Raw genomic sequence first — 13,745 nt, 5'->3', positions numbered from 1 at the left:
AAGCTCAAAGCCCGGGATCCCGGGCTTTGAGCTTCTCCAGGCAGATAGGAGTTGGCGGCTGTCTGTGCAGAGTCACCGTGGGAAGGTGGCCAGGGCAGGCAGGGAGCCCACCCAGCAGGGCGCAGGTTCCAGACCAGCCAGGTCCTTGTCCAGCACCTTCATATGTGACACTGGGACCACACAAGCTGGCAGCATCCAAGGCCCCCAGGCCCCTGTCACCCGGCCAGGCCCTAAACCCACCACCTGGCACCAGGCACACCAAGGGCAGCGTCTGCTCCCCTGCTGGATGAAGACAGGAGAGTGTGCTGGGAGTCACACACGTACAGATGGGGAAACTGAGTCTGGAGTGGCCACATCACTTCCTCACGGTCCTGCAGTATGTATGGGAGCTGGGATTGGAACCGCTCTTAAAACACTGGCTGAGTTTGTAAATTTGGGACATTATCATTGCATGTATTCCTTTGAGACACTGAAGATGTGTTGGTTTTCCGGGGGCAAACCCAGGCAGAGGTGGGTTTGTTTCCATATCCCAAACTCAACCATCCTGCTTGACATATAGCCAGGGTTTGCTGCCTACCTGGGTGCACCAACTCCTCTGTGACAGTTAGAACTATATGTGGATAGGAAGGAAATGGCAACCCACTCCAGTATCCTTGCCTAGAAAATCCCATGGACAGAGGAACCTGGTGGGCTATAGTCCATGGGGTCACGCAACTGAAGTGACTTAGCGCATATGTGGATAGAGTTCTGTCGCAGCCCAAATGCCCTTGGGTCTGGCATTTGCTCCCAGTTGGTGCCCAGACCACCCTTTGACTGGGCAGATCTGTACTTAGATCAGAACTCAGTGTTGGAAGTGATTGGAGTTGACTTCATAGGGTTCTAGAAAGCCTTGACTCCCTGCCCTTAGAAATGGCCCCTTGTTGGGAGTAGTGTCCTTGTTCCTCTGCCTGTGTGTGCCTGTGGTCGTACTTGGCCTTTCAGATGCCCAGGGCTATGGGGAGGGGACTATGTTGGCAGTGAGTCTGGCCCCTCTGCAGAGTGAAAGCCATCCAGGCCATGCTGCAGCCTCATACCCTGCAGGAGAGAGGAGAGCACGGGGGATGTCCAGGGGTCTTTCAGGAAGTGAGAGACTCACTTTTGACTTCTGCTGGGTACAGAAAGGTGAGGGGGGCAGGACAGAAAGACAAGGAGGGAACGAAGCATCAAGTCACAATATGAGCCACTGGCATGTCCATGGTCTCTGCCCAGCGCACTGTTGGCCTTCTGCCTTTCCTGCCAATGGAGTATGTCCTGTTTGGGTGCGACAGTCCCTCCTGGGAGGGTTCTGTCCCTCTGTGTCTTCTTAGGCACTCAGTCAGGAAAAGGCACCCACAGCATTCTCTGTCACCTGGAATGGTGGCTCCCGGCGCTCCACAGTGATGCTTCCCAAAGGTGCCGATGGGTCTCCAGCAGGAACCACCCCTGTAACAAACCTCCTTCCCTTTGAAGCCCAGAAAAGTCACAGACCAGCTGGAAAATAGTTGTGTGTGTGTGTTTTTTTTTAATGCAAATCTTTATTATAAGTTTCAGCTATTAGGTCAACTTTCTCCCTCCCCTCCCTTCCCCCACCCTGCAGGCTAATCGTCTTGCAGGGCAACTGGAAAAGCCTAGAGTGATCTGTGATGGGCAGGATGGGCTAAGCATTCCCAGGTGTGCTCCCCTCCTCCCCCAGTAAATCTGGACACACGGGCAGGTGGACTGTAACGAACGGTTGCAGATGCAGCTGCGTTTACTCTGATCTAACGGTCCCTGAAAACTCACAGGCTGCCTGGCTTAGCCCATGGGGGTGGCACCCTGTGCAAAATGGACAACCTTGTTCAAACTCCAGCCCTCTTTCAAAGTGAGAACTGGTGGGAAGGGAAAGGGAAGCTCTTTTGTTAAAGAAATGTAGTGTGTGTGCTTCACAAGACGTCAAGGAAGAAATAACAAGTGGGTCCTGCTCACCATTTGGCTTCCCAGTTGGCACTAGTGGTAAAGAACTTGCCTGCCAATGCAGGAGACATAAGAAATATGGGTTTGATTCCTGGGTTGGGAAGATCCCCTGGAGAAGGGCATGGCAACCCACTCCTATTCTTGCCTGGAGAATCCCGTGGAGAGAGGAGCCTGGCGGGCTTTAGTCCATGGGGTCATAAAGAGTCAGACATGACTGAAATGACTTAGCAAGCATGCTCACCCTTTATCCATCACACTTTTACTTTCATCTTCACCACAACCCAGTGAGCTCTGTGGTAGCTGTTCCCATTTTATAGATAGAGAAACTGTGGCTTTGTGACGTGGAGTGACTTAGTCCAGAGACAGAAAGCTGTTGGGAAAGTAGAGACTGTGATGCTGTCTTTCGACTCCCGGTTGTTATCTGTGTTGCTATAGAGAAGGAAAACAACAATACTGAAAGAGAAGTAAAAATGCAGTCACACTTCCAAATGTCAGCAACCAGAACTGGACTGCATTTTCTGAAGCGCTTGGTTTTCAAATCCAAGTTGAATAGCAGAGCTGTTGTGCTTGAGGCAGAAGGCCCAGAAACAGGGTGCTCATGTCAATTAAACTTCAGTATAAATTTCCTATGTACACAGCCCACCCATCCCACCCTGATGTGAGAGGGAGTAGGTCACAGAGACCCCCAGCCTCTGCTCCTGTCTAAGAGGGCAGCAGGAGTGGAAACTCAGTCTGCAGAGGAATGTTGGAACCACATCCACCAGAGACTCTGAAGGTTCGCCAAACGCCTACGGAGAGTTGTGGAGAATTCATCGACAGTAATTATTTCCTGCTTGGTCAGATAGAACTTCTGAAATTGTACAGAAATAAATAGAACCTCCAGCTGGAGTGTGGCCAGCAGGGACTCTCTCAGGGTTATTTGGGGACTGCTGTAACCTATGAATACCAGGCAGCAAACTGAGAAACAAGGTGGCTTCTGTAAAAACCCTCTGGAGGCTGTGGGCGTTTGGTCAGATCCAACAGGGAGTAAGGGGGTAGGAGCTGTCCTCCCCCTTGGCTTGAGGTTTCCTCTCCAGCCTCCGCTTCTCTTGCCCTCAGGTCCCTACAGTAACTCACAAATATTTGCTATGCCTCCTTGGCCCACTCAGCTTTGCCTGGGGTGAACCACAGACTGGACAAGAGGTGACATCCACATGGTGGAAGAGACAGGGCAGAGAATTAAAGGGTCTGTGTGCCCTCCCTCCCACCCAATAAGCTGACTCTGAGTATTTGAGAGTTGACCAAGTTCCTGGAAAAGACCATGCATCTCAAATGATGGCTCTTGATTATATTTGTAAAGTATCAGAGGAATTGATATTTAGAATTGATATACCTGAAGTTCTCTGGTCTTTGTTGCTGCATGCAGGCTTTCGGTAGCTGCGAACAGTGGGGGACGATGCCTAGTTGCGGGGCGTGGGCTTCTCACTGTGGTGCTTTCTCTTGTTGCGGAGCTCAGGCTCTAGGCACACAGTAGCTGCAGCAGGCAGACTTAGTTGCAAGTTCCTGGCTCTAGGGCACGTGGGTTTCAGTAGTTGCGACGCAGGGACTCATTCGTTGCTATTCACAGGCCCTAGAGCTGGCTTGCTTCAGTAGTTGCAGCATGCGGGCTCAGCTGTGGCTCGAGGACTCTAAAGCTGGGCTCAGTAGTTGTGGTGCATGGACCCAGCTGCTCCTCCGTGTCATGTTGGAATCTTCCTGTACCAGGGATTGAACCCATGTCCCTTGCATTGGCAGGTAGATTCTTACCCACTGAGCCACTAGGGAAGTCCTGGGAGCAGTATTTTTGACAAGGCTATTCCAAGTTCCTCTGCATCCAGTCTGGTGCTTAGCCCCACCTAGAATATAAAAGAAACAAATCAGAACACCTGCCCCCAGGGTTCTTTGCAGGATAGCTGAAAGGTCACACACACCCTGATTAGTTTTGCGTTGTGTTCTATACCCAGCATCAAACAATGGCTGTATCACACACAGGTCAGCGGTGGGCAGAAGAGTATCACCTGGGGCACCGAAAGAGGGCTTTCTGGGGGGAGTGGGATGCAAACTGGGGCCCCAGTAATAAACGACTTAGTTCAGTGAGTGACTGTCTCCTTCCGAGGTCCTGACAGCAGCTAGCTTGGCCATGCCCGCTAGTTTCCAGGCTGGGCACACCAGATAGGCTGTGTCTGGGAGCCAGGCAGCTGCCTAGGGATGCAGAGGATGTCTGAGTGTGGAGCTGCCTGGGGAGTGCTGGGGCCTGGACCACAGGACCAGCGATGCCTGCTGGGAGGCCAGGTTCAATCCTGTGGATGTGCGGAGTGGGGGTACAAAGAAAGTCTGGGGGCCTCTCTCAAAGCTGCTGCTGTTCTTAGCAAACACCACTTTCTTTTTAAGGTGGTGTTTTCCATCTATAAAACATGTAGCCTAAAAATTTTAAGATGTTTTTATTTATACTTACTAAATGTCAGTGTCAAAGAACAATGTTTAAATGAAATGATGTCACTGTATGATATATACTTTGACAGTTTTTGAATTTGAGGGGATATTTTTGGGAGGGATGATGGAAGTCTGGATCACGAGGACCAGAATGTACCCCCAAGCTGACCGAAATGACTGTATCTTCTCCGTATCTAGAATGTTCTGGTGACCCAGGAGGGCCCACGTGGTGGGAAGGACGAGGAGGCAGGTGACATGCCGACCGTTTGCTAACACTGCAGCTTTTGTTTTCAGCCCCAACGTGTGCGCTGTGCAGAAGCTCATTGGGACCAACAAGAAGTACTTCACCAACTGCAAGCAGTGGTACCAGAGGAAGATCTGTGGCAAATCAACGTGAGTATCTGTAACTACCGATGCCCACCAGCCACCCAGGAGGCCACCCTTGGTGTGCGTGGGTTGCAGGTGCCCCCGGGCGTGGGCCAGCCTTTTGGAAGGTGGCACCGTGTGCAGAGCCACGAAGATGCATGTGTACACATGTCAGAGAACTGTGTGCTTGGGAGTGGCATTTTCAGTAAGCTGGCCGATTTTGTTTTACACTTTTAAGGCGCCTAACAAGACTTGGATATGTTTTTTAGGGCCGACTTGGGATCGCAAGAAACATGAAACTGTGTGCGGGCACTTCTTAATCCTCACTAAATGATACAAATACAATGATTCAGTGTAGAAGCCACCAGCCTCTGACTCTGGGAAAGAAAAGCCATTGGTGAACTTATACAGGGTTCTTGCTCTGTGTTTCAAAGTGCGTGCATGCTAAGTTGCTTCAGTCACGTCCGACTCTATGCAACCCTGTGGACAAGCCCACCAGGCTTCTCTGTCCTAGCGATTCTCCAGGCAAGAATACTGGAGTGGGTTACCATGCCCTCCTCCAAGGGGTCTAACTGACCCAGGGATCAAACCCATATCTCTTATGTCTCCTGCATTGGCAGGTGGGTTATTTATCTCTAGCATTTCAAGGTAAATACCCTCCAAAAGACTGAGAGTGCCTAGAAATATGCACAGAATGAGGCAGCACAGCATATTAAGAACACAGGCTCAGACTCTCTGATTCGAAGGTTGGCTCTGCCACCTACCTGGGCAGTTGGCTTCACCTTTGGAACCCTCAATTGCCTCATCCATAATATAACAATAGGACTACCTTACGGGATTGTTCATGTGAATGAAGTAATACACAGAAGAGGCTAAATTTGGAGCCTGGCACATAGTAAGTACTCAGTAAATGCTAATTGCTGTTGTTTGCAAATCTCAGCTGCATAAACAGAAGTGAGACGCCAGGGGTTGTGGCCCCCTGTGGTTACAGTAGAGCTTTCTGGTGCCTCTAGCATCATGAACAGCATGGAGGGAGGTGGCGTTCACCATGACTGCCCTGCAGCCTGCGTGTTCTGACAGAGTTCTGGGGAAGCCTAATCTGTTTTGGCACCAACCATCAAAAGATCACAAAGCTGGCTCTCTCCAAAAGATGGAAAAATGTGCTGTGCAGAGCTCCCTGAGACACTCGTGAGGACCTAGGCTTCCTCTTGTCTGTGTAATAAGAGGATTAAGAGATGCTGAGCCACTATCTTGAACCCTTTCCCATATTAGAGGTTTTTAAACATATTGCTTGTGACTTGCTTTGGAGCAGATGTCTCCTCTAACTGAAGGAAGGGTAAACACTCTCTCCGTGAAATGCACATAGAAATAAATATCCCAGCTTGTGACACTGATTGTGTCCTAACACAATTGTCAATCCTAGTATGGATCAGGGAAATTGTGGATTGAGCAGAGGTGGGGCAAGACCAGTAGCATCCCATGAGCCTGTCAAGGGCAGGGCAATGACAGTTGGTTCCCTGTTTGACCAAGCCCAGCCCCAAAGCCAAGAGTTAAGTGAGCTAAGAGGATCCACCTCCCAGATTTAAGGAGGGAACAAACCCCCAGCCAGAATTCTTGCTGTTGTGGACAAGAAGAGATTATGCAAATTATATGCCACGTGTCCTTCTCTGGTACCCAAGTTAAAAAAAAAAAATTTTTTTTTCAGTACTTTTTGACTTTTCCCATGTAGTATATTATCAACTAAAATAAACACTTAATTAAACACAGAGCCAGGCCCCACATAATTGCATCTTGGAAGATGACCGAGCCCTGGGTTTTAAGACGCTACCATTTTGTTTGTTCTGGCTTCCCTAAAAATGGGAGCCACTTGTAATGTCAAGCTGACAGTGGGTGGTATTGGCCATGGTATTTCAGCGTGGCCCCGTGTTGAAGCATTTGCCTGACCAGTTAACAGTAGCTTGGGGACATTTTCAGCATTCCCTGGCTGACGCTGCTCTGAGTCGCCTTGGCTGATTGGCTCTGGGTACCTACCTCCTTCTCCACTGATGTGTCAGGATGGGCGCGGGCAGCATCCACGTGTCGGCCAAATGTTCTTGATGACGAGTCATCATGTTCTTGAAGACGTGATGGTGCAGCACCATAGAGCATAGGGGGAGCCCAGGTGCTGCAGGGGGAGGGGTAGACGTAGGTGTGGGTGGGGAAATCAGAGTGCAGAGTGGGGCCCAGGGCCCAGTCCCAGCCGTAGGGCGGATCTTACAAACCCACAGGGGATAATCTGAACCTACAACTCTACCAAGCAATCTGCTGTTGCTTTGGGCAGCTTATAAAAGAGGAAATGGGGATAGAAAATCATGAGTTGATTAAAAAAACCTTATGATCCAGGATAAGAAGGTCCCTCCCTGGAACATCACGTGCAGCAGCAGGAAGGTGAAGCTGACTGGGGGGAAGGCCAGAGAACTTGGGGAGGGAAAGGGGAAGTGGATGGACTCATCTCTGTTGTCCCCGAGAGAGCTGAGAAGAAGCAACCTCGCCATTTGCTTGTGCCCCAGGGCTGAAACCCATGAAGGAACTGCCATCTGGGTCCTGGGAATTCAGTGCCCATAGGTGGTCAGCAGGGGAGGAGAGAGGCCTGTGCGGGCTGCAGATGATGTCATCCTGGTGAGAATGGGCCCTGTGGTACACTTACCTGGGTGAGGACCAAACTGTGAAATGGGAAGCACAGTGGTGGTTGGAGCAGAGAGCGCCATCTCAGCATGGGGCCAGCCTGGGCAGTAGGAATTTTCTCAGGGGCAAGGCTTGAGCCAGGGGTGTTTGTTGGCGTGAAAGGGAGCCAAGTGTCACGGGAAACGGGTTGCACAGGTCCCCAGGGGACCCCAGACCCACAGGAGAATGCAAACTTGGAAGCAGATAAGTAGCACTAAGTACGGGATCAAGGCATGAAGACTTTGCCATTTCAGGTCACACAGGGACCCAGGAGCCTGGAGCCAAGTGTCCGCTGCTGGGAGGCTCTGACTTCACCTCCAATAGAGGAGGGAGGGGCAGAGTCACAGTGTGCGCTCAGCACGCCTGTCAGGCCACTGCATCCATCTTCTGCAGACAATAGCTTGTCTGCATTGTCCCAGAAGAGTCCTGGTGCTACTTGTCAAGCCTGATACATGGGTTTTATTACAGGAAGTAGTTACCAGTGGGCCCCTCTTCAGTGATGCAAGTGAATTTTATTACTTAGAAACTCATTTTATTTCAGATCCTAAAGAGCACCAGTGTGATACAGCAGCTCATCAAGCAAAGAGGGTGATTTCGCGTCTCCATCTGATCAGTAACCGTAACATTTTTATGTCCAGCAGCTGAAGCAATGGTGCAGGAAATGGTGCTCAGGAAGCCCAACAGGCCTCCTTTGTATGAACCCCCATGAAAGGGAGGCCCGTTTAACAGCCAAGTCAGAGCTGACATCATGGAGATGTAATAATCACAGCAGGAGTCCAGGCATCCTCCACGTGGCACAGGGAGGGCCAGCACAGGAGCCAGCAGGTGGGGGTGGCCATTCTGCACTCCAGAAGCTTGCCGCTGTGTCACAAGCAACATCATTCACAGGCAACTGTAGCCATTCTCTAGAGCCAAGATGAGCTGGCAAGACATTCCCGTTTCCCCAGTAGCAAGCGTGGCTTTGCCCAAAGGCTGAAATATTAACACTTCTTCAATACTGTGTTCAGGCTTAGGCATTTCACTTCTACTGAAGCCAGCCAGCGTATGGTCTAACTTTTCCATCAGTTCTATAGAAAACAGCAGAGCTATTTGCTATAGATCTCATTTGTGCAGGGCACCCAGGGACATCTGTGATGAAGCTGAGCAAGACCCTTCCTTTCCTTGCCCTCCTGTATCCTACAACCTTGGTCCCAAAAGGAAAAACAAGAGGATGGTGAGAAGCCATCTAGGGATGGCAAGCTGTCCCCTGGACCCACAGCAGCACCTCCTCCCCTGCTTCCTATTCCCTGTGCAGCCCGCTGGATCCCCATGGCCAACCTGCTCTGAAATAACTGAGATTTTACATACACCAAACTCCAGGGTTTTACTAAATGCTTCTACTGTGCAGGGTTTCCTGATGGTTCTGTCCCATTCTGTACTCTCCTAGCAGGCAGCTTTGTTGTTCTTGTTCAGTCACTTAGTCGTGTCTGACTCTTTGTGACTCCATGGACTGCAGCATGCCAGGCTTTTCTGTCCTTCACCACCTCCCAGAGTTTGCTCAGACTCATGTTCACTGAGTCAGTGATGCCATCCAGCCATCTCATCCTCTGTCATCCCCTTCTCCTCCTGCCTTCAATCTTTCCCAGCATCAGGGGCTTTTCTAATGAGTCAGCTGTTCGTATCAGGTGGCCAAAGTATTGGAGCTTTAGCATCTGTCCTTCCAATGAATATTCCAGACTGATTTCCTTTAGGGGTTGACTGGTTGTATCTCCTTGCTGTCCAAGGGACTTCTAAGAGTCTTCTCCAGCACCACAGCTGGAAGGCATCAATTCTTCGGAGGCAGGTTAGCTGACAGGAAACCTTGTTCTCCTGAGTATGTACGTGAGTCCATGTACCATTTGGGTAAGTGGTAGGTGGAATGATGTCACACTAATACTGTCTACATCCTCATCCTGAATGTGTGAAGATGTTGCCTTACAAGGGAAAAGAGAGTTTCCAGATCTGATTAAGTGAAGGCACTGGGTGGGGGTGTGGCGGAAGGCAGGTTATCCTGAATTATCTGACGAGACGAATATAATCATAAGGGTCCTTATGCGATGAAAGCAGGTGAGTGAGAGTCAGAGAAGGCGATATGACAATGAAAACTGAAGTTGGAGTGGTGTAACTACAAGCCAAGAACTGTGGGCATCCTCTCAGATGTGGAGAAGACAAAAATAGATTCTCCCCTAGAATCTCGGGAAGGAATACAGCCTTTGATTTTAGCCTCATAAGGCCAGCTTTTGACACTATTATCCAGAATTATAAGATAATACATTTTTTTAAAAATTTTATTTTATTTTTAAACTTTACATAATTGTATTAGTTTTGCCAAATATCAAAATGAATCCGCCACAGGTATACATGTGTTCCCCATCCTGAACCCTCCTCCTTCCTCCCTCCCCATACCATCCCTCTGAGTTGTCCCAGTGCACTAGCCCCAAGCATCCAGTATCGTGCATCGAACCATTTTTGTGGTTTTGAAGTCACTATCACTAAACTTGTGATAATATGTTACAACCGCAATGTGCTTAGTCGCTCAGTTGTGTCTGATTCTTTGCAACCCCATGGACTGTATGTAGCCCATCAGGCTCCTCTGTCCATGGGATTCTCCAGATGGGCCCTATCTATTAACTTAGACAGCTGTGTTATGGGGAATTTATTTATTACATGTGATTTGATCAGTGGTTTCATGCCGGGCATGGCTTTCAATGAAATTATTAACCTAACTTTATAAAGTTTATACCTGGGATTTTTTAAGAAACAGCTCAACGACTGAGCGCCTAGTAAATAGCAAGCATCTGGTAAGTGTTTTTCACAGGTTAGCTTGTTTGGTTCTCACAGTCACCCTTTAAGATCAGTGTGATCATTAGCCCATTTACAGAGGGGAAGACTGAGGCTCAGAAAGCCTAAGTCATCTGCTGGCAGGTGGAGGCGGCCCAGTTATTCTATTGATATGTGCTGCCCCCAAGGAGAAGTGAGTGAGCAAGGAAAGTCAAGGAAAGTCAAGTGAGCAGCCCTGGAGGACCTGGGTCATCTGCCCCAGGTCTCTCTCTTCAGCCCTGAAGCCTATGATTCTGGGTCGCAGGGAGCAGAGGAGGCCTCCTTGGAGTTCGCAGAGGCCCTCTGGCCCAGAGCCACCAACCTTTTCTTGGTTGTTCACCCCCAGCCTGGCAGTCATTCTGAACCCCTGTTGCAAGGGTGCTCCCTCTCTAATCAGATGGAGAGCATGGGAGCTGAAGAGACACAGCCAGCATCCAGGATCCCCCCAAAGACCCTCACATGCCACATACAGACAGACTGTCACCAAATATGTAAGTGTATTTTTCAGCGGCTCTATCTCATCACTCACCATCTGGACCCTGGTAAATGGGGTGTGAGTGGAATTTTTGTTGCTGGACAGCAGGTTAAAACAAACCCTTTCTTACCAGGAGTTCAAGAGTTTGATTTTCTCCTGGGAGGCTTAAGAGAGCTCAGTCGAGTGCAGAAAATGAACCCCCATCCAGGCAGGTGCATGTCTAGACGACCTCAGTTTGCATTTGCTCTGCAATTCCCTTGGAAATCATGATGTGCTGGATGGTTTACCTTCGGTCACAGGAAGCTGGCTCTCAGGCCCCATTCCTTATTCCACTGTTTCAGAGTTTCGTCAGTCCCTGGGCATTTACAGCTGTCCCAGCCGCCAAAACTGTGCAGCATGCTTGGGAGAGAGTGATTGCTTTAACTTATTATGTTAACTCCTTAGACAGTTATTCTGAGGACAGAAAAAAAAAATAATGCTTCTCTCTTTGTCCAATTGTGAGTAGAACTTTGGAGGGGAATGGAGGAGAGCTCTCAAACTCTCTTTCAACTCTTAGACCTCGGATGGGCACTACTTTTTGTCCCCCCACCCCCTACCTCCCTCAAATTCCCTTCTAAGTCATGAACCTTCTCTGATTTTATTCCTCAAATTGCTCTTCTGACCAGAGAAGCTAGAACAAGAAAATTTGTGTCTCATTGCCCTAGAGGATGTTGTTTTTCTGAGGTTTCTGCTTATTGGACTGTTTCAGGCCAAGGAGAAGCCAGGAGTCTTTAGTCAGAGCAGCTTTTGCTGATAAGATTCAAGTCAGAGACCAGCAGATTGGTCCCCTCTATGCTGGAAAGCCAGGGAACTGGGGAGACATGGTTGGGGGCTCCCTGCGGTTCTCATGCTTTTCTGCACTCACCCTCAGACCCACAACTGTGTGACTACTCCAGCCCCATCTCCCACAGCTCTGCGTGTGTGTCCCCAGGGCCAGAGCCCCAGGAAGGTGACACACAGGGCTGAGAAGAGGGTGTGCCAGTCCTGAAAGATTTGGTCAGGATCGTCTCAATGGGCTGTCTTCTTGGGCTGCAGTTTCCAGCTGCCCTCTTCCTCTCCGGGGCCAGGTGGACTGGTTCTAAGAGCTTGTGTTGTTGGGATGGTCAAGCAGGGAACCGGCTAGATGTGGAGGTGTTTCAACCCAGAAGGCCACTAGGCTGAGGTGAGAGGCTTGCTCACCTCGTGCACCCAGAAAGTGCTGGGGATGCCAGGCTGTGGGTAGCACTCAGGAAGAGGAGGGAGAGGCCAGCAGCATGAGAGGATTAGGAGACGGTCAGAAAGTGTCCTGGCAGGAACCACCCACACTGGGCTAACCAGCAGACAGCCTTTGGCTGTGGGGGCGGGGGGTTGGGGGCCTGTGCCCCCACAAGGGTTGGTGTGTCCCCCATGTCCAGAGAGCCCACCTGGAGAGGAGAGGCAGTGAGTGCTGCCAGGGGTTAGCTTTCATCACATCGGAGAGACCCCCAGTGTCCTTTTAATGTTAGACCTTTCCAGTTAGTCCACTTCCCCCTGTATATGTACATTGTCAGCAGCAATGGAGAAGGGTCTTGACTTGGTGAACTGCGAGGAGAGTCCTGGATCTGACCCGCCCCAGCCGGAAGCCTTGGAAGTGCCTTCACCCCCAAAACATTTGCAGCTTTCTGACTCCATCCCTCACTTCCTCCTTCATGCTGAGATGTCCCTGCTCCCCCACCTGTCTGGCAGCCTCCATTTCTCCTGTCATCGTCACCCCTCCTTCCCCTCCACATATATGTGGCCACCCGTGAGTTTACTCTTGGGGAGCTGGTTTTCTGTTGTTCTCAGTGGAATCCCGGTGAGCCGTTGAGCTCTCCTGTGGTGAGCTCTCCTAAGCTTTGTGAGACTTGACCCCATCCCACTTCCTCAACCCCCACCACAGAGCCCCGGTATTTATCAGACAAAGCCTGAGAGTCCACGCATGCGTGTCCCCAGTCCTGTGGGCTTGAGGCTTGTGGCTCTCCCTACGTTTAACTATGAGATACTGGCAGACACTCTCCTCCTTTGAAAGAGTGCTTTTCTGCTCCCTAGAAATTATCCCATTGGTTGGAACTGTGAGTGTGAGATTTAAGGAACCTTGGAGATCATCTAGTTTAGCTTCACCTTCTTCTGTAAATCAGGAAACTGAGACCCAGAGAGAGAAATGAACTTTCAAGGCCACCCTGCGAGTTACTGATAGATGACAAGCCTCGTCTCCTAATCCTATTGCGTTGCCTTTGAAAGGCAATCAGATCTCACTTTTGTTGCAGACGATGACTGGTTTCCAAAAATAAAACTGTGAGTCAGTCGAGATCAGTCCTGAGACCACTAGCCTGTTTCACCCTTTTAAGCAGGGCTGAAAGGTTCAAGAGGAATGGGATGGGAGGAGGGCTGAGAGAAAAGTGGAGAAGAAGGAGTCAGAAGGATGGAGAAAGAAGGGCAGAGAAGAGAGCGTGTGATGTCGCTCCTCAGGAATGTCCTAGGGGCTTGTTTCTGGTACAGTGACACCTGTAGCTCCCTGGCAGCCTGAGTATCCTCATCTGTCTCTGAGACAGCCCCCTGGATGACAGATGAACCAGGCTTCATGTTCACATGACTCCCAGGGCTTCCTCGAGACAACTCCAGTGGAATTAGTGAGAGGAGAATTTCTCGGCTCATTGAGAGTAGCACCTGCTCCCTCCTACCCCCAAAGCCCAAACTTCTGCCCCATCTGCCTGCTTCTCTTCTATCTATGTCATTAAACAGCCTGTGAGAGGCTGTGGTGAGCAGTTCTGTAGTAAGCCCGCTGTGACTCAAGGCTGTGTTCTCTCCTGTCCTGAAGGACAAATGGCAAGAAAGGAAGTGGCTGGACATGGCTGTTGGCTTCAGGGCCCCGGGGTGCCCAGGAAGAGGCTGTGCTCCCAGCGGT

The 13,745-nt window shown here is 50.2% G+C and overlaps 1 protein-coding gene across 1 annotated transcript in view; it reads left to right on the top strand.

The window, feature by feature from the left end:
• Positions 1 to 13,745, top strand: part of TGFBI (transforming growth factor, beta-induced, 68kDa) — a 34,289-nt gene that overhangs the window by 549 nt on the left and 19,995 nt on the right. The window contains exon 2 of the mRNA XM_010844479.1: positions 4,717 to 4,815. Within this exon, the coding sequence (XP_010842781.1) occupies positions 4,717 to 4,815 (99 nt within the window). The remainder of the gene's footprint in view (positions 1 to 4,716; positions 4,816 to 13,745) is intronic.

Source organism: Bison bison, unplaced genomic scaffold (genome assembly GCF_000754665.1).
Source record: "Bison bison bison isolate TAMUID 2011002044 unplaced genomic scaffold, Bison_UMD1.0 scf7180017864203, whole genome shotgun sequence".
Lineage (NCBI taxonomy): Eukaryota > Metazoa > Chordata > Mammalia > Artiodactyla > Bovidae > Bison > Bison bison.
The sequence above is the reverse complement of the archived record's forward strand: the minus strand, read 5'-3'. Positions and strand labels throughout refer to the sequence as shown.